Genomic DNA, 27,640 nt, shown 5'->3' with positions numbered 1-27,640 from the left:
CATGGAGCGCTTTAAAGATTGTTATCAAAACCTTGAAACGCACCCGATAGACCACAGGAAGCCAGTGCAGCTCGCGCAGGAATGGTGTCACATGGGAGTACCTAGTACTCCCCATAATTACCCGCGCGGCTGCGTTCTGGACCAACTGTAGCCTCCGGGTGCATTTCAAGGGAAGCCCCATGTAGAGAGCGTTACAGTAGTCCAAGCGAGACGTCACCAGCGCATGAGTGACTGTGCGCAAGGCGTCCCGGTCCAGTAGGGGGTGCAATTGGCGCACCAGGTGAACCTGGTGGAACGCCCCCCTTGCCACGGCTGTCACATGGTCATCCATGGACAGCCGGGCATCCAGGAGGACGCCCAAATTGCGCGCCCGCTCCACGGGGGCAAGTTGAATGCCCCCGATGGCCAATGATGGAATTAATTGGCTGAACCGGGGAGCCGGTACCCACAGCCACTCCGTCTTGGAGGGGTTGAGTTTGAGTCGGTTGTCATCCATCCAGATCCGTACGGCTTCCACACACCGGGACATCACTTCGATGGCCTCGTTGGGGTGGTTCGGGGTGGAAAAGTACAGCTGAGTATCATCAGCGTACAGATGGTATCACACCCCGAAACCACGGATGATCTCACCCAGCGGCTTCATATATGTGTTGAACAGGAGTGGCGAGAGGACCGACCCCTGTGGCACCCCACAAGTAAGGGGGCGTAGGGTCGACCTCTCCTCCCCTGCCAACACACGCTGCGTCCGGCCAGAAAGGTAGGAGCCGAACCACCGCAAAACGGTGCCCCAGACCCCCAACCCCTCCAGCCGGCGCAGCAGGATACCATGGTCGATGGTATCAAAAGCCGCCGAGAGGTCTAATAGGACCAGGATAGAGGAACAACCTCTATCTCTGGCCCTCCAGAGATCATCCACCAACGCGACCAAGGCCGTCTCCGTGCTGTGACCGGGGCGGAAGCCGGACTGGCGCGGGTCTAGATAATCATTTTCCTCCAGATGCCGTGGAAACTGGTAGGCCACCACACTCTCTACAACCTTCGCCAAAAAGGGAAGGTTGGAGACAGGACGATAATTGGCCAGCTCCAAAGGATCCAGGGAAGGCCTCTTGAGCAAGGGTCTCACCACCGCCTCTTTCAAGGCGGCCGGGAGAGACCCCTCGCTCAGCGAGGCGTTCACTAGGTCCAGGAGCCAGTCTCGTGTAACCTCCCAGGATGCCAGTACAAGCCAGGAGGGGCACGGGTCCAATAAACATGTGGTGGGTCGCAGTCGTCCATGCATTCTGTCCAAATCCTCGATGGCAACCAAGTCAAACTCCTCCCAGGCCGATTCCTCAAGACTCGCCACGGACGTCTCCATTGGACCACTAACAGGGACCCAATCCTTCCGAATTTGAGCGATTTTATCCTGCAGATATTTCCCAAATTCCTCTGCTCTGCCCTGTAGAGGGGCCTCCCGCGGCCTCTGAAACAAGAGGGAGCGGGACACCCGAAACAGGGCGGCAGGGCGGTTCTCTGCGGATGCAATGAGAGTGGCACAATATTGGCGTTTGGCCACTCTCAATGCCACAAGGTACGTCCTTAAATGGGCTCGTGCCTGTGTTCGATCAAGTTCGGAACGAGAGGATCTCCAACGACTCTCTAGACATCTCTTGCGGCATTTCATCACCCTCAGCTCCTCGGTAAACCAAGGGGCCAGGGTGGATCGTTGCCGCCGGAGAGGCCGCAAAGGCGCCACCCGGTTCAAGGCCCCGGAAGTCGCATTGTTCCACGCGACCACCAGGTCCTCTACCCGGGGGCGGGTCAAGGTTACAGGAGGTGGCCCAAGCTCCGTCTGGAACCTATCTGGTTCCATCAGGCGCCTGGGGCGGAACCATCTAGTGCTTTCCGGTTCCGCCTCCCCGCAGCGGGAGGTAGCACCAGGGAAGTCAAGACGAAGGAGTGAGTGATCTGACCATGACAGGGGAGTGATGGTTAAGTCCCCTCCTCCCAGATCACTCAACCACTGGCCAGAGACAAAAACGAGGTCCAGAGTGTGTCCTCCCTCGTGTGTCGGGCCCTGAATCATTTGAGTCAGGTCCATGGCTGTCATGGAAGCCATGAACTCCCGAACCCCCTCTGATGCTTCTCCCATCGATGGCAGGCTAAAATCCCCCATCACTAAAAGTTTGGGGGTCTCAACCGCCACCAATGTGATCAGCTCGAGGAGTTCAGGCAGGGCCGCTGATGTATAGCGAGGACCCAGGTATACTATCAGCAGGCCCAACTGTCTCCCAGGGCCCCATTTCACAACAAGGGATTCACATCCGGACGTCTGTGGCGCAGTAGACTCCCTCGGCTCTAAGTCCTCCCGAATAATTACTGCCACCCCACCGCCCCTTCCCTGGGCCCGGGGCTGATGAAATGCTCGGTAGCCTGGTGGGCACATTTCCACGAGGGGAAGACCTCCCTCGTGGCCCAACCAGGTCTCCGTTATTCCCGCGAGGTCCGGCTCCCCCTCTAAAATTAGATCGTGAATGAGGGGGGCCTTGTTAACAACGGACCTCGCATTGCATAACAACAGCCTCAGGCCCTGGGTCTGTAACTCTTGACCACCTAGACCGCGGGGATTGGTACAAGCGACCGGGTGTAACCAGCAACCACGGTCTCCCAACCGACTATAAGTTCTTAATCTGTCCTCGTATCTGCCCCTCCCTGCGACCGTTGGAATTAAAGAGCCCTGTATAGGAATGATATCCTCCCCCTCCTCCTCCCTTCCGCTCCTTCTGCTCACGACCACACCTGGAGGCCCAGCTCTCACATCGCTCCTGATCTGACCCACCCGCCCCCGCCCCCCCACCCTGGAGCCCCCTAAAAAGGATAGAAAACATTTCATTAAAAACCCCCTAAGTTTGCGCTTCCTCCACCTCTCTGGGTTCACAAACCCGTCATCAAGGTGGGCCCTGGAGGGGGCAAAGGGCCATGCCTGCGAGAGGGGGGATTCCCGCAGCTGGAGCAAGTCCGACCTCGAATACGTAATGGTAAAAAGCTATGACAAAGTCAGGGTGCTGTTGATGTTAAAATCAATAAGCCAGGATCTAATGGGAGGAAAGAAATGTCCACGATCACAAATATAGACCCATCTAGCTGGCAAAAAGCAATGAGGACTTTCAAAGTTCTCAGTTTCAAGCCCATTTTTTCCACCACTTCCGGGCTAACAATGCAATGTGTGCATCCCGAGTCTAAAAGGGCCAGTGTTTTTGCTTGGGCGCCAGTAGAGGGCACTTTTAGTTCTACTGGGATGGTCATGGGGCCCGATCGGGAACTTACCAGATTCGGTTTCACTTTCCCCCGATGAAGAGGACAGTTCTTCTCTTGGGATGGGAGGGAATTGCGCAAGAGATTCTAACCCTTTCATGGTGGTGTCCCTTCTCTTCCCAGGTTCTTTGTCTGGCTTTCTCTCCCCCCCACCCCCCGGCAGAGGGCTTTGGGCCAATCTTGGAGCAATTTGCTGCCCGGTGCCCCTCCTTTCCACAACGGAAGCAGGTGGTAGACCGGGCCTTGCTTATAGACCAACTTTTTCCTCCTTTCGGAGTTCCTTTGGGAGGGTTGGGAGGGGTAGCTTTCTCTTTCTCACTGTCTTCGTGGTACTTGTCTCTGGCTAGATCGATCTCCACGTTTGCTGTCAATTCGTACCAGTGTTGTAAGTTACGGGGGGCTCCCCTGTTTACTCAGTTTTGGTATATATCTTTGTTTAAGCCATCCATAAAACTGTCCATTAAAGTTTCTTCCGACTAACTCCCGCATATGAACAGACAATTCACGAAACTCTTGTATGTAATCAGCCACTAGGTTCTTCTTCTGGGTAAGAGTTTTCATTCTGGTTCGGGCCTTCTGCTCCGTGAGCGGGTCATCAAAGCGTTTCCTCAGGGCGGCCATAAACCTATTATAATCCCTCAGCAGGGGGGAGTCATTGTTATGCAGGGCAACCATCCATGCTGCTGCCTTGTTCTCCAGCGCCATGGTAACAACTCTTACCTTGGCTTCTCCTGTGGGGAGATCCTCTCCGAACTGTTGCATGAAATTCCAGACTTGGCCCAGGAAAAATCCTAGTTCGCAGCTAAGCTACGAAGATAGCAGCTAAGTAAAGCAGGATCTGAGGCAAAAGTGCGCGAAATCATACATATCAATATATGACCAAACCCCCTCTCCTTGGTAACCCTCATCCCAGTGTCCAATCTGCAAATCCCTTAGATGTCATGTGAGTTCCATCTTCAAGGAGCATCATCAGGTTGGTATGCAGAACGGTTGGCCTTGACCGACACCAAGCACTAATCTCCAGCATGCGCAGTAGACGGTGAGACCAAAACTCCCTTTTTACAATCTCTCCTGTACTTAAACTTCCCCTCCCAAATACCAGCCCCCCCCTCCCCGTTTCAATGGCAGCCGAAAGCAAATAGCGAAACAGAGGCTGACAGGCACTGAAAAAAGTGACATAACCGTTTTTCACATTTGTGACCTTTGGAGCATGCCCCACCGATCACGTGATCTACATTGAGGTGCTTGTGACCACGATTGAGCCAAAAACTATGTTGCTATGTGAGAAATTTGTTAAGTGAGTTTTGCCGCATTTTATGATCTTCTTTGCCATGGTTCTTTAGTGAATACCTGATGCTGTTAAGTTAGTCACATGATTGTTAAGTGAACCTGCAGGCAGTCCTCGACTTAAGGACCATAATTGAGTCTAGAATTCTACTTGTAAAGTGTACCGGTCGTTAAACCGGTCATCCCATGAACCTGCCCGATTTCACAACCTATTTTGTTTTTTTGCCATGGACATAAAGTGAACATGACATTAATTGAACATTGTGGTCATTAAGTGAATCCATTATCTGCAGTGGGAAGTAAATCCTCAACTGACAACCACAAACTGAGCCAAACAATTTGGCTAAGGGAGGCAGTTGTTAAGTGAGTTACACCCCATTTTGCAATCTTTCTTACCACAGTTGTTAAGCCAATCACTGCTGTTGTTAAGTGACTAACACGGTCGTTAAGTGAATCTGTGTTTCCCCACTGACTTTGCTTGTCAGAAGATGGAAAAAGAGGATCACATGACCCCGGGACACTGCAACAGTCATAAGTACATGCCAGTTCCCAAGCATCATATTTATAACGATTACACCATATGATCCCCCTTTGTGAACCTCTGATAAGCAAAATTAGCAACTGTGGCAAGAAAGGTCACAAATGGTAATCGCATGACCCCTGATCACTGCAACCGTCATAAGTACAAGCCAGTGGCCAAGCGTCTGAATTGATCACATGACCCTGCAATGGTTGTGCGAAAAATGGTCACTTTTTTCCAGTGCTGTTGTAACTTCGAACAGTCACTAAAGGAATGGTTGCAAGCTGAGAACTACCTATAAATAATTACACTTAACAAATACATTGATAAATAAAAACTATTTTTTTAAAAAGAAATGTGTTCACCATGACTGCAGGATGTTGCTGATACCAAAAATGTGATCAGGTGACCGTGAGAGGAGTGCAGGGGTGACAACCATCAGAAAACGGGGTCGTTAATACCGTATTTTTTGGAGTATAAGGCGCATCTTTGTTTTTGGGTAGGAAAATTGGGGGGGGGGGGGAATTCTGCCTACTAAGTATTCATCTTTATTCCCATAACAGCAGAAAAGCAAGCAAACACAACAGTATAATAAAATGATACATTTTGCCATTTTTCCTCTTTCCCCAGGCAGCCAGGGAAACTCTTAATAAACTTAACTAGATGTCTGGGCATTCAGCCAAAAGCACTTCACATCTAGTAAAACTGTAACAAAGCTGAATCAACAAACCAGCCCAGGGCTTGCCTGAATGAAACCATTGAGAAAACTCAGATAGCAGATAGGAAAAAAATCCCTGCCTAGCCCTTAAAGGGATTATCCCCAAAAGAATAGAAACTGGACAAAAGAAATACCTCTTAAGGCAGCCTTCAAATCTTTCCTCCTTGGCTTCTCCCAACTGGAGTGAACTGGGAAATTTTTTCAACAGTATGCTGCAGTAAAAATATTCGAAGCCTTTTTTCAGCCCTAATGAAAATCACTTCACTTGTTAGCACCTCATTAGGGCTTTGGGGTGGGGAAGTGTATCTTACACTCCGAAAAATACGGTAGCCCTGGAGAGGTGCATTGTAATTTTGCATGCCGTTCGTAAGTCGAGGACTTCCTGTATTCCTGCTTGGCTAACGGACTTTGATGCAAAGCGTTTTCAGCACTGATTTTGTCCTGTTTTGTTTTTGCTTTCAGCTTCTCAGCCACGAAGTGGGCGAAGACGTCAATATACAAAACCTTTTGTCCAACCCCGGCAGCTGGCGAGGACGGGCTCAGCAGATCCTTGTCCTGCAAGGCAAAGTGAGTCCAAGCGTATTTCGCTTCACAGGTTCCGTGAACAGCTGGTTGGCTTAAACCAGGGTTTCTCAACCTCATCGACTTCAAGCTGTCTGGACTTCAACTCCCAGAATTTCTCAGGCAGCCTAGCTGGAACTCTAGCTGATTGACATGTGATGCTCAGCCATGGATGGACTTTGTAGACTGCAATTTCTGGCTTTGCTCGTGACACCACATAAAACCACAACATAAGAGGATGTGAAAACCAGGCTGAAATTCTATCTATTTATTAGATATTCTAACCCGCCTTCATTGATTTCTAATTAATTCAAGGCAGAAAGAACATATCTAATAGTCCTTCCTTATTTTTCCCACAACAAAAAAACAACCCTGTAAGGTTGGATTGGGATAGAGGGAATGTCACCCAGTGGCTTTCATGCCTAAGGTAGGACTAGAACTCACCTTCTCCTAGTGATTGGCCCAAAATCACCCAGCCAGCTTTCATACCTAATGCAGAACTATAACTCTCTCTCTCCTGGCAATTGGCCTAACGCAGTGCTTCTCAATTATTTTCTGTCATGCCCCCCCTAGGAAGAAGAAAACATTTCGCGCCCCCCGCGCGACTGTAAATAGTATCATTTGTCTATAAAATTGTTATAAGTACACCTCTGCATAACACTGTATCCTTATTAACGTATAAGAGAATAAAAAAAGAAAGAAATGTGGATCAATTTACAACAAAGAATAGCTTTATTAACTGTAGCAGAAAAGATTTAAAGGAGCACAGGATTTAAAGGAACACAATATTAAAAAAAACTTTAACCTGCAAAACAAAAATATATAAAATAATTTGAGCTGAGCCCCCCTTTACGGAGCCTCGCGCCCCCCCTGGGGGCCCCGCCCCACTATTTGAGAAGCACTGGCCTAACAATACCCAGCCGACATTCATGCCTAGACAGGACTAGAACTCACTGTCTCCTGGTAATTGTCCTAAAGACACCCAACCAACTTTCACGCATAAAGTGGGACTAGCACTCCCTGTCGCCTGGTGATTGGCCTAAAATTACCTAGTCGGCTTTCATGCTAAGGTGGGACTAGAACTCAAGACCTTCTGGTGATTGGCCTGTCACCAGTCAGCTTTCATGCCTAGGGCAGGACTAGAACTCACCGTCTCCTGGCGATTGTCAGGAAGGAATTTTTCAAACCTTAGTAACTAGGATTGATGGATATCCCAATGCAGGTTTCTATATTCTTTCATCTCCTCCTACTGAAAAGGAATTTGTAGCCTATCAATCATTTTTAGGCCTTCTGTATCCCGTTTACGTAGGTACGGGAATTAGAAACCCAGCTGAATTGTCACAAAAGCAAATTATCCGAGAACGATGCCAACGAAGATCCACTAAGCTTCACCGACTCCAGGAAGTCCTCAGCCCAAGTCAAGAACCAGCTGAGGATTCGAACCTTGGAAAGGGAGAAGAAAGAAGCTTTGGAAGTAAGGAACTCTTTCTGCATGAACCTAGCAAAGCTAATAATTCCAAAACACCTAACAGGTTTCCTGAGCTGTTGGTAGGTGCTCACCCACCCCTAGTGGGTAGAGAGACTGGGTTCAGGTTTCCTAATCCTAAATTTAGTCATAGCTTTAACCTTAACTGTGGCCCTTATACCTTCCTGCCTAGGCAGGGGGTTGGACTAGAAGACCTCCAAGGTCCCTTCTAACTCTACTATTGCATTATTGTAACCTTTAACACTAACCATAATTCTAATTTATCCCTAGCCCCAATATCAACCTTAACCCTTAACCCTAAACTTTAACCCTAATCTTAACCTTTAAACTCACCACAGCCTTAATCTTTAATCTTAGCCTTAGCCTTAACCCTAACTCTAACATTTAACTCTAACCCCAGCCTAGTCTAATCCTAACCCTAACATGCTCCTAACTTTTTGACTCTAACTCTTACTCCACCCTAACACTAACCATGATTCAAACTGAGCCCTAACCCTAACCCTTCACCCTAATCTTTAACCCTAACCCTAACTTTAACTTCAACTTAGCTGTAACCCTAACCCCAACACTAACACTAAACTTTAATGCTAACCCTAACCATATCCATAACCTTAATCCAACCTCAACCCTAACATTTGTCCCTAATCTTTAACCCTAAACCTAATTCTAACGTAACCTTAACCCTAACCCAGAGGTAGGTTCCTACTGGTTCAGACCAGTTCAGCCGAGTAGATAGTAACTCAGGCTTCCGTGGCCCCGAACCGGTTCTATTGTTGGCAACGCCATCTTTATTTTTGGTTCTGCGCATGCAAAAAATTTTGCATGCCAAACCAGTAATGCCGCTAGCAACCCACCTCTGCCTTAACCTATGGGGAGGTGATTATTTTCTGGGATTTACATTCCCACAATGCAACCTTGAGACTCCTTGCTTCAACCATCTTTTGCAATGAAAACTATTAGCAACTGATGGAAACTAGACAGACAAAGGACTTGTGAGGATAAACTCCTTAGAATCTCTTCCTCCCAGGTGAATTCCCCCCCACCCCCACTGGGTAGGATGGATGTCCTACCAAAGGTGGTTTGGTCCAAAGAGAAGTGCAGAGTTGAGAATCAAGAGTCTTAAGAAAGTGGAATCAATCTTTCATCTAAATTCGGATGGCTCTGTGTGCCATCACAAAAAATAATTTCGGTGTCCTTTGATCCTCAGTCTTAGAGTCCCCCCCTCCTCCTCCTCCTCCTCCTCCTCCTCCTCCTCCTCCTCCTCCTCCTCCTCCTCCTCCTCCTTCTTCTCTCTTTCTCTTTTTTAAATATATTTTTATTGTTTTCATATAAATATATTGGATAATTGACTTGGCATTCCACGTGCCATGAAACAAACGTAAAAACAAGCAACATATATCCTATTTTAAACAGTGCTAGTATTGTACATTTATTTTTGACCATCATGTGGTGGAAGGAGCTGAGGTGGCGCAGTGGTTAGAGTGCAGTATTGCAGGCTACTTCAGCAGACTGCTAGCTGCAGTTCAGCAGTTCATTTCTCACCGGCTCGAGGTTGACTCAGCCTTCCATCCTTCCGAGATGGGTAAAATGAGGGCCCAGATTGTTGGGGACAATATGTTGACTCTGTAAACCACTTAGATAGGGTTGTAAAGCTCTGTGAAGCGGTAAATAAGTCTAAGGACTATTGCTATTGCTCTCATATTCTAGAATGTCAACTTATCTATCATTCTAATACCTACATTCTAATACATACATAATGTCTTTTCCATGCCCACCTTACCTGATTCTTTCACATTCCAACTTCTACCTCGTGTTTGTAACCATTGATAGAATCTATCCTATGTAGAATAGTATTCTGTATCTCCTTTATCTTTTATTCTTAGCGTTAGCCTGTCCATTTCCGCACAAACTAGTATCTTCCTTATTGTCTCCTTCTCTAAGGGGGTGTTTTCATTCTTCCATGGCTGCACATGCACAATTCTTACTGCGGTCAAGATGTGTAATATTAGGTATATTGTCCCTTTATCATAGCCATCTGATATAACGTGTCAGGGTTTCAAATAGCATCCAAAATTAAATCAGAGTCCGAGGCAAAGTATTTCTCAAAGTTCCAATTTATTAAGAGAGCCATGTTGGCGCAATTGGGAAAACCCAAATCTGAAAGCGTTCCAGTTTTCCCACCCAGTTGAAAGTTCAAGATCTTGTCCCAACACCCACAAGTCCATCCCATGGTCCAATCTCCCACTACCATGCTGGCAGTTCCACCCATCCAGTTCCGGTCAGGTGCAGAGTTGCAAAGACAAAGGATGACCTTGGCTTTCTAGAAAGAATTTTGTTATGGCTACCTATCATCTAACTCCGTACAATTCCCCCCTCCCATTTTCCCACAACAGAAAATGCATAGTAGACTAATAGAAAGTGTAGCAGGTCAAAGATCCAAAAGAAAAATGGCTGCAGGCCTGACATAATGCCTAATAAAAATAATTTTAGCTTAAACTCTATATGTTGCCTAATCAGTTTTTTCTAACCCATATGAATTGGTATCCAAAATTGCCTTGCCTTTATGCAGGTCCACCACATGTGGTGGTAGGTGCCAAGTATTCGTTTACATTCCCAACAGCTCTTCTCTTTCTTAATGGCAGAAGCTCATGAACCAGTACCAAGTCCTTCAGAAGGATCACGAAGACGTGAAGAAGAAGCTGGACGGGTCCAAAGCCAGGAACAAGGTCTTGTCCAATGAGGTGAAGACCCTGAAGGAGCAAATTTCCACTCTGATGGAGAAGGGGAAGCATGACAACGAGCTCGTGGATGCTCTCATGGTACGATCTGGTCGAGGGGCCTAGACCTGGCTGGTACAGGTAGTCCTGGACTTTACGACCGCAAACTGAGCCCCAAATCTAAACGAGAAGTTTGTTAATTGAGCTTTGTCCCATTTTTACGACCTTTCTTGCCACAGTTGTTACGTGAATCACTGCAGTTGATTCACTGCAGTTACTAGCCCGGTTGTTAAATGAATCTGGCTTCCCCATTGATTTTGTTTGTCAGAAGGTTAAAAATTGTGGAGAATGGGATGGCTTCCTCTAGAGCAGGGGTCTCCAACCTTGGCAAGTTTAAGCCTGGCGGACTTCAACTCTCAGAATTCTCAAGTCAGCTGGAATTCTTGGAGTTGAAGTCCTCCAGGCTTAAAGTTGCCAAGGTAGGAGACCCCTGTTCTATACAGCTTTGTCAACTTTAGCAATTTGTGGATTTGTGGATTTCCAATACTCTCAATTCCCCACCGACAGCCATGGACACCAACTCCCAGAATTCCCCAGCCAGTAGGCATGGACTTCAACTCCCAGAATTCCCCAGCCAGTAGGCGTGGACTTCAACTCCCAGAATTCCCCAGCTGGCAGCTATGGACTCCAACTCCCAGAATTCCCCAGCCAGTAGGTGTAGCTTCAACTTGCAGAATTCCACAGCTTGCCTTCAGAATACATCACTGGAAGCTTTCAACAGACTGGAATGCCATCTGTCAGAAACAATGTAGGATCTCTTGTTTGGGCGGTAGGGTTGACTAGATGACCTAAAAGTCCCTTCCACCTCTGTTATTCTGTCTGTCTGACTTCAACTCCCAGAATTCCCTAGCCAGCATACATGGACTTCACTTCCTAGAATTCCCCAGACAGCATGCGGTGACTTCAACTCCCAGAACTCCCCAGCTGACCTGTAGACTTCACCGCCCAAAATTCCTCAGCCGCCATGCACATATTTCAAATCTCAGAGTCATTGAATAAATAAATAAAATAAATAAATAAAATTCCCAGAACTCCTTAGCTGGTATGTGTAAACTTCAACTCCCAGAATGTCCAAACCAGCATACTGGCTGTGCAACTCTGGGACTTAAAAGTCCTCGCATGCTGGATGTGAAACTGGGAGCTGAAGCCCATTCATGTTGGTTGAGGAATTCTGGGAGCTGAAGTCCATTCATGTTGAGTGTGGAATTCTGGGAGTCGAAGTCCATTCCTGTTGGTTGAGGAATTCTGGGAGTGGAAGTCCATTCATGTTGGTTGAGGAATTCTGGGAGCTGAAGTCCATTCCTGTTGAGTGTGGAATTCTGGGAGTCGAAGTCCATTCCTGTTGGTTGAGGAATTCTGGGAGCTGAAGTCCATTCATGTTGATTGAGGAATTATGGGAGCCGAAGTCCATTCAGGTTGGTTGAGGAATTCTGGGAGCTGAAGTCCGTTCATGTTGGTTGAGGAATTCTGCATTTGGAGTTCGGGAGGCCATTTTCGCTGGCAGAGCGCTCGGGTCGCCACAGCTGCCCCCAACATGAGTGACGTTGAGCTGGCCAAGCCCACACCGCCCCCTTAAGGTCAAACACAATCCTGATGCAGCCCTCCACAAAATCAAGTTCGACATCCCTGTTCTAATCCAAGCTCCTGCTCATGACAGGAGATTTTCTATCATCCTGGTCAAATGTTGTCCAACTTTTCATGAGATGCAGACAGAAAAATAAGGCTCTCTCCATCCCTCCCTTTCTCATCAGAGCCAGCAGAAAGAAATGCAAGGCATTTTAAAAAACCTGAGTCAGCAAGAAGACAGGAACTTGGAAGGCGAGAGGGTCCTGGCCAAAAAGCTGAATGTCGAGATCCAGAAGCAAAACTGCCTCATCGAGCAGCTCAAGCTGATGGTGGCCGAGCGAGAAGCTCAGGTGAAGGAGCTGGAAGAAGTGGTCAGGCAGCTGAGGTTGCAGGTAAGGCGTCCGAGAGGCGAGAAGCGAGGATAGAGGCATGGAGAATGGCCTGGAAGGACAACAATCAGATAAGAGGGGTTTAAGCCCTGTGCAAAAAAACAGCTTGAGAATTCATCAAACGCTGAACTCGATAGCAGGGGAAGACTCAGTTGGGTTGGTGGTCTAGAAACCAAGAGATGGTGAGTTCTAGTCCTGCCTTATGCATGAAAGCTGGCTGGGTGACTTTGGACCAATCACCAAGAAGCAATGAATTCTAGTCCCATTTAGGCATGCAAGCTAGCTTGGGGCCAATCACCAGGGGGCAGTGAGTTCTAGTCCTGCCTTAGGCATGAAAGATGACCCAGTGTTTCAGGGCCAATTACCAGGAGATCGTGAATTCTAGCTCCACCTTAGACATAAAAGCTAGCTGGGTGACTTTGGGCCAATCACTCTCTCTCAGCCTAGCCCACCTCACAAGGTTGTTGTTGTGGAGAAAATAGGAGGAGGGAAGAATATCATGTACATTTTAGTTATTTGTTAAATAATAAAGTTGGAGTGAGCGTCTAATAATTCAATAAAAGGAAAGGGCATTCAAAATCTGTTACCTGATTTTTCGTAGCAGCAAAACCTCCCGCTCCAAGAGGAAAGTGGATTAGATTCAGGTTCTACCGTGTCTACAGAGTCTTTAGAAGAGGAAAATCAGAATTTAGCATCCCAGAAGGGAGACTACAGCAGAAATGACAGCTCCACACGGTAGGGAAGGCGGCGTTCTAAATCCCCAATTAAATTGAATTATTTTAAAAAGAATCTCCTTTAATTCTGATCCTCAATCATTATCTTGAGCCAGATTGGAAACCTTTGAATAGAGAAAAATTTCTCGAATGGATTGCTAAGGCAAGATGGTTGTTGAATGAGTTTTGTCCCATTTTACGACCTTTCTTGCCACCTCTGTTAAGTGAATCGCTGCAATTGTTAAGTTAGCAACACGGTTCTTAAGCAAATCAAGCTTCCTCATTGACTTTGCTGGTCAGAAAGTCACAAAAGGGGATTGCGTGACCCCAGGACCGTCATAAATATGAGTCAGTTGCCAAGCACCTGAATTTTGATCACGTGACCATGGGGATGCAGCAACGGTTGTAAGTGTGAAAAACAGTCATAACTCCCTTTTTTCCCCCAGTGACGACGTAACTTCGAACGATCACTAAATGAACTGCTGCAAGTCAAGGACTATCTGTGTCTATAATCATCTCAAACACCTCAAAGTGTTTGCTTAACGACTGCAGCATTCGCTTATCAACTGCCGTGTTTGCTTTGTGACCCTGTGCTTGTTTAACAACCGCAGCCAGAAAGGTAGCAAAACAAGAGGCAGTCACATAACAACCGTCATGACTTACGGCGGTAAATTGCAGGCTCAATTATGGTCGTAAGTCGTGGAGAATCTGTATGTATAGTTTACTGCAGTGTTTCTCATCCTTAATAGCCTGAAGATGCGTGGAGGACTTCAACTCCCAGAATTCCTCAGACAGGAAGGCCGGGAAAGAGAAGGCAAGGCTGACTGAGAATTCTGGGAGTTGAAGTCCATACGCCTTAAAGTTAAGTTTGAGAAACAGTGGTTTACTCTGTTGGTTACAATCACCCAGGGGTGAAATGCTACCGGTTCGTACTGGTTCTCCCGAACCGGTAGCAAAAAATGCCACCGGTACACTGGTTTGCACAAACCAGTAGTAAAAAAAAAATGCTACTGGTTCAGGTGAAACGGTAGCCAGCTGTGTGACAATCAACTGTGCCGTATGATTTATATTTGCTAGAAATCACGCAGCAGAGCTGATTGTGGCACAGCTGGTCGTTGGAACATTTCTAAAACCTTTTTAAAGCATTTTTTTCCCTACTACCAGTTTGGATGAATAGGTAGTAAAAAATGCTTTAAAAAGATTAATAAAAGTAAAATTGAGGAAAAAAAAGTTCCAACGATCAGCTGTGCGACGATCAGCTGTGCCACACGATTTATATTTTCTAGAAAAGAGCAGTGACGTGCAGTCAGGTGAGGCAAGTGAGGCACAGCCTCACCACTCTCATCATGAAAAAAAAAAAGTAAAAGGAAAAAGCTGAGCTAGTTACTGCTTCACCGTGGATGACTCTGCTTAACTGTTAAAAAAAGCTGGAAAAGGTATGTGTGGGTTGGAGGGAGGGGGAGAAATTCAAACTTCATCCTCCTGGTGCTGTGCAGGGCTTTGGGCAAAGGCTGGAGGGAAGGACCCTGGCTCGCTTGTGCTCTCCCTCCCCAAGAGTAGTTTGATTGCAGGCAGAGCCACGTTGTGGGGCCAGTGTGTGTGCTACAGCATGGCTCTTTGCCTGGCTTCCTGCCTCCTCCTGTGGTCTCCTCACTGGTGCTCTCCCTCCCCAAGTGTAGTGACTTCCTCCCCAGGCCCCCATTCATTTCTCTCTCACACACACACAGCTAGATAAAACTATATAAAAATCTAGCCCAGCTTCACTGATTACAAGTTTGAAAAGGCAACGTGGCTCCGCCTGCAATCAAACTACACTTGGGGAGGGAGAGCACCAGTGAGGAGACCACAGGAGGAGGCAGGAAGCCAGGCAAAGAGCCATGCTGTAGTACACACACTTCCCCCCAGCCTCTTTCTTTTGGAAGGCTCGGCTCGGCTCCCCTCCGGCTTCTCTGCCTCTCCTCTCACCCCAGCCTGCCAGCAGGAGGTGGTGGGTGGGCTTTATTGTGTTCCAGGCATTTCCCACCCAGACAGCAGGCTGCATTTGCAATGGTGGAGGTGTTTGGGAAAGGCAGCAGGGGAATGGGGGGGGGGGGGATGGCAGAGGAGCTGCTTTCAAGCCACTGGAAAAGATATCCAATCCAACTTTTGTGTGTGGGGGGGGTTTGTTTGAGAGTGAGTGAGAGAGGGAAGGGGTAGGAGAGATAGTCCAATCCAACTTCTCTGTGTGTGTGTGTTTGAGAGAGGGGGAGGGAGGAAGGGAGAGAGGGAGGAAGGAGGGGAAGGAGAAGAAAAAGAAAAAGAAAGAAGGAGCAAAGGAGAAAAACAAATGCTGTCGCTTTAAATTGGAACTGAGCATGCCTGGCTGTGGAATTCTGGGAGTTGAAGTCCACAAGTCTAAAAATATTTGAAACCCAGCACTGTGTCAGTGCCTCACCAGTCATAAACCTCACCGCACGTCACTGGAAAAGAGGAAATTATGCTTTCTAGCGATACTAAATCTCGCAGCACAGCTTTCCCTCCCCCCTCCTCGCTGTTCTACTTACCTACTTACCTGCAGACTCAGAAAAGGCTTCTTAGGCGAAACGAACTGGTAGCAGACTTCAGAGCATTTCACCCCTGCAATCACCCCTGTTATTATGGGGTGCAAATAAGCTGAACTAGAATTTGCGAACTGCAAACAGCTGGAACCACCAAGCCCAGTCATCCTACATCTGGGTCTACCACAGCAACCTGGCCTTCACCTGGACTGCATTCACCCTGACTCTCTCAGGTGGAGCACATCAAATTCAGGTGGCACCTCGCATCTTTGACCGGGCGGAAGTTTGGAATTTTTGAGCCCCAGAAATAGGGAATGGAAGGAGGAAGGGGAAACTTAGAAGGTCATCTAGTCCAGGATGTGGTGGATTCCACTTTGCCGGAGGTGTTTAAACAAACGTTGAAGTGGTGGATTCCTCTGCTGAAAAACAGAGCTGGAAGGGGCCTTGGAGGTCTTCTAGTCCAATCCCTGCCCTAGCAGGAAACCCTATTCCATTCCAGACAAACGGCTGCCCAATCTTTTTTTAAAAACCTCCAGTGATGGAGCAAAGTTCTGAAGGCAAACTGTTCTGCTGGTTAGTTGTCTTCATTGTCAGGATATTTATCCTTAGTTCTAGGTTGCTTCTCTCCCGGATTGATTTGGGATTAGAGAATACCAGAATAACAAGAGCTGGAAGGGACTTCTAGTGCAACCCCCTGCTCAAGCAGGAAGTCCTATAGCAGTGATGTCTAGCCTTTTTCCCATCGTGTGCCAAAAGCAGGGGGAAGCACAGGGGTCATGTGTGCATGTGCCCACACTTATAATTCTATGCGCCCGCTCCCCCATGCATGCATGCGTAAGACACACACACACCCCGCGCTTCCCCTGCTTTTGGCATGTGATGACATGGTGGACCCATTTTTGAATTGAAATTGAATTGAAATTTAATTTGTTAGCCGCACCCTCTCCAAACGGACTCGGGGTGGCGTACAATAAAATACATACAATATACATATAAAATACATATACAAATACAATAAACACATACACATACATATACCTGGAGGAGGTAACACTCGTAAAATATATATATAAATACAATTAAAATGGTTATTTAAAACACCCTCAATTAAATTACAAAATTTAAAAAACCCGTCAGGAGCAATAGGATAAAACTACGGTTGAGCCAGGCCAGCTAATTGGAAGAGGTGGGTCTTGAGCTTTACACGGAAGGAGCGGAAATCAGAGGTAATCCTGATATCAGGGGGGAGGTCATTCCACAGGGCTGGGCCCGCCACAGAGAAGGCTCTGCTCCTAGGCGCCGCCCCCCGACACTGTTTGGTGGACGGCACCTGGAGAAGTCCCTCTCTGTGCGAGTGAATTGGTTGTAGGGATGTATGGGGCAGGACGCGATCCCGCAGGTAACTAGGTCCTGTGCCATGGAGCGCTTTAAAGATCGTTATCAAAACCTTGAAACGCACCCGATAGACCACAGGAAGCCAGTGCAGCTCGCGCAGGAGAGGTGTCACATGGAAGTACTTAGTACTCCCCATAATCACCCGCGCGGCCGCATTCTGGACCAACTGCAGTCTCCGAGTGCATCTCAAGGGAAGCCCCATGTAGAGAGCATTGCAGTAGTCCAGGCGAGACGTCACCAGCGCATGAGTGATTTTTCACCCTTCCCAAGCTCTAGATCCTTTCTAGGAGCCTGGGGGAGGATGGAAAAGGCCTTCCCCACCCCCAGAGGCTCTCTTAGGCTAGTGGCTGAAAACGGCCCGTTTGCCGACTTCTGGTTGGACCGGAAGTCCTGTTTTTCACTCTTCCCAGGCTCCAGAGCCTTTTCAGGAGCCCAGGGAGGGTGAAAACGGTCTTCCCCATCCCCATAGAGCCCCCAAAAAACAGCCTGTTTCACGACTTCTGGTGGGCCCAGAAAGCCCAAAAGTCAGCTGGCCGGCATGCACATGAGCTGAGCTTCGGCATCGTGGCCCTATGGCATTCCAGACAAATGGCTGTCTGGCTTCTTCTTAAAAACCTCCAGTGATGGAGCAACCAAAACTTCCAGAGGCGTTCTACTGGTCAATTGTTGTCACCATCAAGAAATTTCTCCTTGGTTCGGAGCTGGATCTCTCCTGGGTTAGTCTCCATCCACTGCTGGCTCGGGTCAGACTAGATGATCTCTAAGACTGCCCCTTTCACCCTTTCATTCTTGGATGCTTCGAAAGGCTGCATCCTTTGCAAACTAGAATTCTGCCAGGCGTGCTTCTGATCCTACCCTTGTCAGCAGGAGCCCGGGCAGAGGTTGTAAGACGTTTAAGATGCAGAAGTGAAAAATGAGACAATTTTTTTTGTGTGTGTGTTCCAGGACAGTGTCGAAGATGGGGCACACCCTTGTGGACTCTGCAGCGACGTCATTTCCAGCAAGTCCTGCGAGGTTGGTGCAAAGTTTACTTCTTTGATGGCTGGCAATGCCCGGAATTTTTTACCTCCATTCCAGGGAAGCCTGTGGGTGGTCTTAACTTATTTATTTATCCAATACACTTTTTGAAGAGGTTAGGACAGTGATGGCGAACCTTTTTTGGCTCGCGTGCCACAAGTGGAGGGAGAGCAGGGGGGTCGAGTGCGGGCGTGCCGCACCCATAATGCAACCAGCCTTCCGGTTTGCTCGGAGGGTGGTTTTAAGCTCTCCGAAGGCTTCAGGGAAGCCTCCGGACAGTCCCTGAAGCCTCCGGAGGGCCTCCGGGGGGTCGGGGGAGGCTCTTTTCGCCCTCCCCAGGCTCCTATAAAGCCTCTGGAGCCTGGGGAAGGCGAAAAATAGCTTTTAAAAAGGTGAACTCAGCTGGCCAGCGCGCGCATGCACACTGGCCAGCTGACAAGGCAGCGCCTCGCGTGCCCTGACAAATGGCTCCGCGTGCCACTTGTGGCACGCGTGCCATAGGTTCGCCATCACGGGGTTAGGATGAAAGTCCAAAAGAGACCATCAGAAAGCTAGGAAAGGAACAAAAAAAAGGCCTCATTGCTAGCAATTAACCCCCAGAGAAGCAGCAGGCAAGGTTTAACACCAGATTCACAGCTTCCAATCAGCAAAGTCATGGGTAAAATCTAGGTCCCCTTAACGACCACACAATTTTCACCCTAAGTCGAGGACTGCCTCTACAGATAAAACCCTGATTTGCCTTTTGATCTTCCTTGGGGTTCTTGAAAAGCTAAGCAGGGTCAGGCCTGGTTCATTCTTGGAGGGGAGGGGGGATCTGGAAAGTCCAAGGCTGTGGTCACTCAGACAGAGAAGTTGAGGAAATTCTGCCACACATTAAAAGTGCACATTATTTTCATGCGCACCCAACACCCGCGCACGTATGTGTGTGTATGTGTAGTTCTCGACTTACGACCATAACCGAACCCAACATTTTTGTTGCTAAGCAAGGCAGTTAAGTGATCTTTGCCCCATTTTGCGACTTTTCTTACCGTAACTGGTAAGTGAATCCCTGCAGTTGTTAAATGGGTAAGACAGTTGTTAAGTGAATCCGGCTTCCCCATTGACTTTGCTCATCACTAGGTTGCAAAAGGGGATCATGTAACCCCAGTACACTGCCACCGTCATAAATACGAGTCAGTTGCCAAGCGTCTGAATTTTGATCACATGATCCTTGATATACTGCAATGGACATTAAATTTTTTAAATGGTTCTAGGTCCCTTTTTTCAGTGCCTTTGAAACTTCAAATGGCCACTAAACGAATGGTTGTAAGTCGAGGACTACCTGTGGATGTCCTTCCTCTTAATACATATAGTCCTCGATTTACAACAGTCCATTTAGCGATGGTTCGAAGTTACAATGGAACTGAAAGCAGTGACCTATGACCGTTTTTCACATTTATATTTGATTTAGATTCTGATACTTGGCAACTGACTCACATTTATGACAGTTGCAGTGTCCCGGGGTCACGTGATCCCCTTTTACGACCTTCTGACCAGCAGAGTCAATGGGGGAGGCCAGATTCGCTTAACAACTGTATTACTAACTTAACAACTGCAGTGATTCAGTTAACAAATGTGACAAGAAAAGTCGTAAAAATGGGGCAAAACTCACTTAACAAATTTCTCCTTTAGCAACATAAATATTGAGCTCCATTGTGATCGTAAGTTGAGGACTAACTGGGTCATCTGGAAAACTGACATCAGAAGGTGGCCTGGGGCGTCCCATAAATATCTGGCTGGACTTTGCTGCATGGATCACCAATGCCATAAAATGGGCTTTTGGCCTTAATTATGTGGCCAAAATCCATTTTTTTTTCAGAGAGCCAAACTAAGCCAATCTTCTCTCTGTTTTAGAGCGTCAGAGCAGAACAAGGTTGGTTTCAGGACCCTTCAGTCGCAGGTCACCGAATACAAAACTCTGTGTCAAGCAGCAGAAGTGGAGCGTGACCATTTGATAGAGCTGGTCAGCATCCTACAGAAAAGGTAGGATGGTCACCAATGTTGTGGCCCACCAGATTCGGACAGTGAGGGGGTTGGGGAGGAAGATGGGCCAGTCGTGGAGTCTGGGGAAGGCTCTGAGGAGGGCTCTGTGTCAGAGGCAGAAAGGGGGCCAGGGCCGTATGCCAGTTTTCAGCTGCCTTCAGAGTCACACATCAGTGAGGCAGAAGAACAGCTGGAGCCTGTTCCCAGGGTGTGCATGCGCAGAGTTGCCAGATGAAGGGAATAGCTAAAGAACAGGGGTCGACTTGGGAGTAAGGTCACAGGTGGACGATGAATGGCCCCTCCCATAGGGAATAAAAGAGGAGCGAGGGGGGAGTGGAGTTTGCAGGAGACAATTAGTTCGCTTAATTGGTTCGTGACTCTCTGAGACTCCTTGCCAAGTTCTGCAGATATCAGCCTGGCACCTCTCCAAGCCAGAGAAGGTCTGTGACTGTAAATCCTCCCTTGAAAGACTTTGCTGGAGGTGAAGGAGCAGAATTCACAGTCAATTAATAAAAGGGTTTTTTGTCAGAACCAGGAGTTTGCTTCAGGCTCCCGGGAAGCCTTGGTCAGAACAGCCAGGTGCAAAATTGCCTGGATTTTTTTTTTTTTTTGAAACTCGGAATCCCTTTGTGCCAAGCCACTCAGATGTTGAGATTCTGGAAAGAGTGCAGAGAAGAGCAACAAAAATGATTAGGGGATGGGAGGATAAAAGATACAATGAACAGTTGCTGGAACTGGGTATGTCTACTTTTATGATAGCATAGCTGTGGGGCTTCCACAAAGAAGTGGGGGACAACCTATTCTCCAAAGCACCTGAGGCAGGATAAAAAGAAGGCGAATGGAAAGAGATCACTAATAATCACAGAATAGGAGCCAGCCATGTGCAGCAGCTGCCAAAAAAGCCAACACAATCCTAGGCTGCATTAACAGAGGGACAGAATCAAGATCACGTGAAGTGTTAAAGCCACCTTATAATGCTTTGGGTAAGACCACATTTGAAATATTGCATCCAGTTTTAGTTGCCATGGTATAAAAAAATATCCCCATCAATCCAACCCTACCTCTTGGATTTCTTAGTGGTCTCCCGTTCACCTACGCCCAGAGCCAGATTCTGCATCTTTGGGGAAACATTGGCAATTCTGTCTCAGCCGTTGAGTTGTGGCCATTCATGGGGCTACGGGGTTGTTAGCCTTTCTGACAAGGTGCGCGTACGATGTTTGTGTCTCCAGGGTGGACGAGAGCATCACAAAAGTTTGGGAAGCGGAGAAGAAATTTCAGGAGCAACAACACAAGTACGCCGCTCTTGAGCAGCAGTTCGTAAAGTTGAAGATGGAATCCGGGAAGGCAGTGGTGGCCCCCAAGGCTCACCCCAAAACCAAAGCAGGTAAAGTTGTTGAAAGCACCTTGAAAAGTGACACTTCCACGCAGCCAGGCAGAATTTCTGCCCCCAATGACTGACAAGGGGAGGCTGTGGGAGAGAGTCCCAAAATAAGGCAAGAGGGTGGTCGCAACCGCACAAAAATCCACCCTTTTGAATGAAAACATAGTGCTTGACTTACAACCGATCACTTAGTAACTGTTCAAAGTTATTGTTGTGGCTCGGTGGCGGCCAGCAGAGCTGGCAGCGGAGTCGGACAGTGAGGAGGTTGGGGAGGAACATGGGCCAGTCCTGGGGGCTGAGGAAAACCTAGACAAGGGCTCAGCGTCGGAGGCAGAGAGGGAGCTAGACAGCAGTGAGGCAGAGGAACAGCTGGAGCCTGTTCACAGTGTGCACATGCGCAGAGCTGCAAGGAGACAGAACAACTAAGACAGCAGGGTCGACTTAGGAGTAAAGGCACCCCTTGGAGGTGATTGGCCCCTCCCAGAGGAAACAAAAGAGGAGCGAATGGGGAGGGGGCTTTTGCAGGAAACAATTCGTTCCTTCGGTTGTTTCAAGAGTGGAAAGTTCTGCTTGTGACTATAAGGGACTCTGTGCCAAGTGTTGCCTTGCCCTGCGTTAGGAAACTAGTTATCGCAAAGCAGCTCTCCAAGCGAGATAAGGTTCGTGTTGATAAACATTCCTCTGAAAGACTGTTTGCCAAGCCTTGCTGACTGTGAATGAAAGGAATCCACAGTCGTGTAAATAAAAGGGGTTTTGCCGGGACCGAGACTCTGCTTCATGCTTTTTAAGGAAGCCTGGGTCAGAACAGTTACAATGAACTTCCCCAGAAGAACTTAAGAATCGGTTTCAAAGTTCCAGTGGTCCCTCCCTTTTCCCTTGCGGTCATGTGACCAATAGGGGGCACTTGGCCACCATCTTTCGTTGATCACCATTTGCAATGTCCCGTGACTGCGATTTTGGGCCGTTTTCCCTCCCAAAATTGGTTTTGGGTTTCCAGGCAAAAACCTCCATTGGGTGTAAGAGGTTCACTTAATGATCATTGTGAAAACTGCCTCCCCCGGGCTCCAGAGGCCCTCCCAGAAGTTCCAAGAGGCCCATTTTCCTCCCTCCCTGAGCCTCCGCATGGGTCCTGCACATAACTCGCATCCAAAATGGGCCATGTAGAGACTCCTGGGAGAGGCGAGATGGGATGTGTGGGGCCCCCCAAGGGTGGGATTTGGAGGTTCTCTGAACCAGCCATAACATTAGCTACGGATTCTCCCGAACGCGGGAAAACCCGTAGCAGTTCACCCCTGGTCAAGGGCTATGTGTACACCGGTATTTTTCAATCTTGGCGACTTTAAGATGCGTGGATTTCAACGCCCATAATTTCCCAACCAGCCATGCTGGCTGGGGAATTCTGGGAGATGAAATCCACACATTTTACAGTCTCTTCCTGCTTCTCAACTGAAAATGCGAATTGTGATATTTTTCAGGAAAGTTTAGAACTTGGTGGGCGTGTGGGCAGCCTTCAGGATCCCTATTTAACGACACGTCTTATCTCAACAGCTCCGCCACTAAGCAGCGCCAAAATGAGCTGGAACGCCGGGGATAAGAAAGATCTGCCATCCGTCCAATTTTCCGAAGTGCCTCTGGAGTCTCAGTTAGAGGAACTCTCCACACAGTGAGATGTTTAATATATTTTTTCCCATTTTATTTTTAAAACCTCAAAGCTCGAATTTGATTTAAGAAGGAATGCAGGAAAGTGAAGGAACAATTTCTGCTTATACAGGTAGTCCTCAACATACTACCACAATTGAGCCCAAAATTTCTGTTGCTATGCAAGACAATGAGTTTTGTCCCATTTTACAACTTTCTTGCCACGGTTGTTACGTGAATCACTACAGTTGTTCAGTTAGTGACACAGCTGTTAAGTGAATCTGGCTTCTCTGTTGAGTTTGCTTGGCAGATGACCCCGGGACGCCGCAACTGTCATAAATATGAGTCAGTTCCCAAGCATCCAAATTTTGATCACATGACCATAAAGATGTTGCAATAGTCATAAGTGTGAAAATTTGTATTGTCACTTTTTCAGTGCCATTGTAATTTTGAATGGTCACTAAATGAATGGTTGTAACCCGAGGACTGCTTGCACATGTGATCTTCAACTTACAACTGTGATTATAAACCGTAATTATAATTATGAGACCAGAATTATAATCATATGTCCTGATGGTCATTAAGCAAGATAAGACGTGACTGTTCATGATTTTACAACCTTCTTTGTGGTAGAAATTGCACAGCCAGTGTTCAAATGGAGTTAGAGACACTGACACAAACTTGAAGTTTTATATAAATAAATATATTTTATAACTGTATATATGGCCTAGATTGTCAGGCAAAGTGGAGCATACTCAGGTAAATCAACACAGGTGCATCATGAGGTAAATCAACACAGGAGCATCATGAGGTAAATCAACACAGGAGCATCATGAGGTAAATCAACACAGGAGCATCATGAGGTAAATCAACACAGGAGCATTATGAGGTAAATCAACACAGGTGCATCATGAGGTAAATCAACACAGGAGCATCATGAGGTAAATCAACACAGGAGCATCATGAGCAGGGGTGGGATTCAGCCAGTTCGGACTGGTTCAGGCGAACTGGTACCTCTGACGATCAGGTAGGCCCATCTGCCTGCCCCTGCACTTTACTTATCTATAGCCTCTCAGCTGATTCATGCACCTCAGTTGTGTTACTGCCCAGAAGTAAAGTGGAAGGTAAGTTTTGTTAAAACTGTGCATGCACAATCTCCGAACCGGTTGTTAAACTGGCAGGATCCCACCGCTGATCATGAGGTAAATCAACACAGCAGGAACATCCTGAGGTAAATTACAGTGTACATAGAGTACACAGATGAAAAAAGGTGGGAAACAAGGATACTCCTACATTTCACTCACAGCAACCAATCACACCTCAGTTTTCCTCATGCCGTGGCCAGCTCTTTTCAGCTAATCAACCACAACTCTGTGTTCAGGCTCATTGCCCAACCCTTCACTGTTTTAGCTATTAAATATCTTTAACCCATAACTTCAAACCGTCTTTAAGTGACTGGTCGTAAGTCGAGGACCACCTGTATTTTCCGTCAGCTATCAAAGTCCATTTATTTCTTCTAATTATTTATTTATAACTTTTATTGGCTGCCCATCTTAACCTCGAGGTAACTCTGGGCAACTTAAAATCATAAAAATGCGTCGACCGTTTCTTTCTGCGCAGGCTGGCGATCCAGATGGACGAGATCGAAGGCCTGAAGAGCGCTTTGCAAGAATCCATCCGGACCAAAGAGGAAGACTTCCGGGTGTACCAGGACACCGTGGGACAGGTGAAGGAGATCTTCCTGCACGCTCTGAAGCAGCACACGCAGGAGAAGAACTGAGCCGATCCCAGTGGTGGGAGGGGGTTATTCCCGCTGTCCAGAGGTGGTCCCTCCGAGGTGACACTCGTTTAAATACTTGCAGGAGGGCGCAGAAGATACAGTAGACGCTGGTCCTGTAGAAGATACGGGTGGTGCCCAGCTAGAGGGACTCAGGGGCCAGCTCCTCTCGTCCATAATGATGTATTCGTAGCCATATACACCGGATCGGTAATCTGGCACTCGTTCTGAACGAGTCTAGAATCCGTAAGTGGGAAGAATTTGCTTGGGTAGAAACCAACTTTGGATCAACTTTGACATCCCTTACCAAACAAAAACCTGTTTAAAAACTTTTCCAATGTAAATACAGACCCCGGCAAGACCCGGATTAAGTATAATGTCTCGTTTATTTTCTCGAAAAACACGATACGCTTCTGCTTTGCTCACGCACTTGTGAATTGCAGGGAAGGTGGTTTTTCCTGAATCGCGCATTTACATCTGTATCTGTATACTTCCCGTGCCTTCTTTCATCTCTGCCCAAACTTGCTTCGCCATCAGTTAATTCCCTTATGGTCTTCAAGTTTGTTTTCGGATGTTTTCTCCTTGTTGAGTTGCTGAAGGAGGGCTCAGATTAAATTAGATAATATATTGATCTGAAAGGAATTCAGCTTGAGCTGAAGATGATGTGGCACCTGTAGCCATGAAAAGAAAAGTAGGCAAAAAGATAGATACAGAGAGCGAGATGGATGGATAAAGACAGAGGGATACCGGAGATGACAGATAGGTGATAGATGATAGATAGATAGATGATAGATAGATAGATGATAGATAGATAGATGATAGATAGATAGATAGATAGATAGATAGATAGATAGATGATAGATAGATAGATGATAGATAGATAGATAGATAGATAGATAGATGATAGATGATAGATAGATAGATAGATAGATAGATGATAGATAGATAGATAGATAGATAGATAGATAGATAGATAGATAGATAGATGATAGATAGATAGATAGATAGATAGATAGGTGATAGATAGATAGATGGATAATAGATAGAGACAGACAGACAGACAGACAGACAGATGATAGAGAGAGAGAGACAGACAGACAGACAGACAGACAATAGATAGATAATAGATGGATGGATAGGTAGGTAGATGGATGGATGGATAGACAGATGGAAATACAGATGAGAGAGAAAGAGAGAGGCAGGCAGGCAAGCAGACAATAGACAATAGACAGACAGATAATGGATGGACAGATGGACGGACAGACAGATAGACAATAGAGACAGACTGACAGATAAGACAGATAGATAACAGATGAATAGATGGATGGATGGATGGATGGATGGATGGATGGATGGATGGATGGATGGATGGATGGATGGATGGATGGATATAGGCAGGCAGGCAGGCAGTTAGATATAGGAATATTTGTGAGTAAGTACTGTAACTGGTTCCATGGTGGTGCAGTGGTTAGAATGCAGTATTGCAGGCTAACTGTTCCCATTGCCAGGGGTTCGATCCTGATGGGTTCAAGGTAGACTCGGCCTTCCATCCTTCCGAGGTCAGTAAAATGAGGACCCAGATGGGGGGAAATATGCTGCCTCTGTAAATCTGTAAAGAGAGGAATGTAAATCACTGTGAAGAAGGACAGAATCAAGAACACCAGAAGTGTTAATGCCACTTTATTTCTTTGCTCGCTCTGAAGTGGAGACATCAGAGGCAGCTAAAATACAGCCCCCAGCACATTGTAGCCCCCACCTCATTGTGGAGGAAGAGTGGGTGAGGGGTGTTCCGAGCGCTGTGGACCCTGGAAAGGTTGCCGGCCCTGATGGTATCTCTGGCTGAGTGCTTAGAGACTGTGCTGATCAGTTGGCTGGAGTCTTCGCCAAAATCTTCAACCAGTCTTTATCCCAGCTTCCACCATTGTTCCACTGCCAAAGATGTTCCTTATCAATAACCTCAACGATTACAGAGCAGCGGCACTCGCTCCTATCCTCATGAAGTGCTTTGAGAAACTGATCTGCAGGCACATCATTTCTGCTCTTCCACATACATACGCCAGTTTGCATACAGAAAGATCTACAGAGGATGCTACAGCCATCACTCTTCACACTGCTCTGACACATCTGGAATAGCGAGCACGCTTTTTGTAGATTTTAGCTCTGCATTTAACACAATTCTTCCACATATAATGTCTAAACTTATGAATCCTGGGCTTTCTTATTCAATCTGCCTTTGGATTATGGATTTCCTGTCTGGCTGCTCTCAGAGGGTCGGATTAGGTCAGTGGTGGGTTTCAAAAAAATTTAGAACCTCTTCTGTAAGTGCGGCCTGCTTTGCGGGAGTGCTTGCCAGCCATGTGACTGGGTGGGAGTGGCTTGCCAGTCATGTGACCGTGAGGGAGTGGCCAACTTGTAAAATGTGATGAAACTCACTTAACAATGCTCTTGCTTAGCTACCAAAATGTTGGCTCATAAACTCTGGCATTTGAAGCACGCAAGTCTTAAAACTGTCAATTTACAAGACCCTTGCATCCCTAACCCTTTAGAAAAAACCCCCAGGGG

General features: G+C 47.2%; 1 protein-coding gene across 1 annotated transcript in view; it reads left to right on the top strand.

Annotated features, from left to right (window-relative positions):
- Nucleotides 1-25,429, top strand: part of CCDC13 (coiled-coil domain containing 13) — a 36,461-nt gene extending 11,032 nt beyond the window's left edge. The window contains exons 3-12 of the mRNA XM_081933564.1: nucleotides 6,282-6,386; nucleotides 7,690-7,854; nucleotides 10,509-10,685; nucleotides 12,395-12,601; nucleotides 13,200-13,333; nucleotides 18,189-18,257; nucleotides 20,154-20,282; nucleotides 21,512-21,666; nucleotides 23,212-23,326; nucleotides 24,922-25,429. Of these exons, the coding sequence (XP_081789690.1) occupies nucleotides 6,282-6,386; nucleotides 7,690-7,854; nucleotides 10,509-10,685; nucleotides 12,395-12,601; nucleotides 13,200-13,333; nucleotides 18,189-18,257; nucleotides 20,154-20,282; nucleotides 21,512-21,666; nucleotides 23,212-23,326; nucleotides 24,922-25,081 (1,416 nt within the window). The 3' untranslated portion in view covers nucleotides 25,082-25,429. The remainder of the gene's footprint in view (nucleotides 1-6,281; nucleotides 6,387-7,689; nucleotides 7,855-10,508; nucleotides 10,686-12,394; nucleotides 12,602-13,199; nucleotides 13,334-18,188; nucleotides 18,258-20,153; nucleotides 20,283-21,511; nucleotides 21,667-23,211; nucleotides 23,327-24,921) is intronic.
- The last annotated feature ends 2,211 nt before the right edge of the window (nucleotides 25,430-27,640 follow it).

The sequence above is a fragment of the Natrix helvetica genome (assembly GCF_964273705.1).
Source record: "Natrix helvetica genome assembly, chromosome: Z".
Lineage (NCBI taxonomy): Eukaryota > Metazoa > Chordata > Lepidosauria > Squamata > Natricidae > Natrix > Natrix helvetica.
The sequence above is the reverse complement of the archived record's forward strand: the minus strand, read 5'-3'. Positions and strand labels throughout refer to the sequence as shown.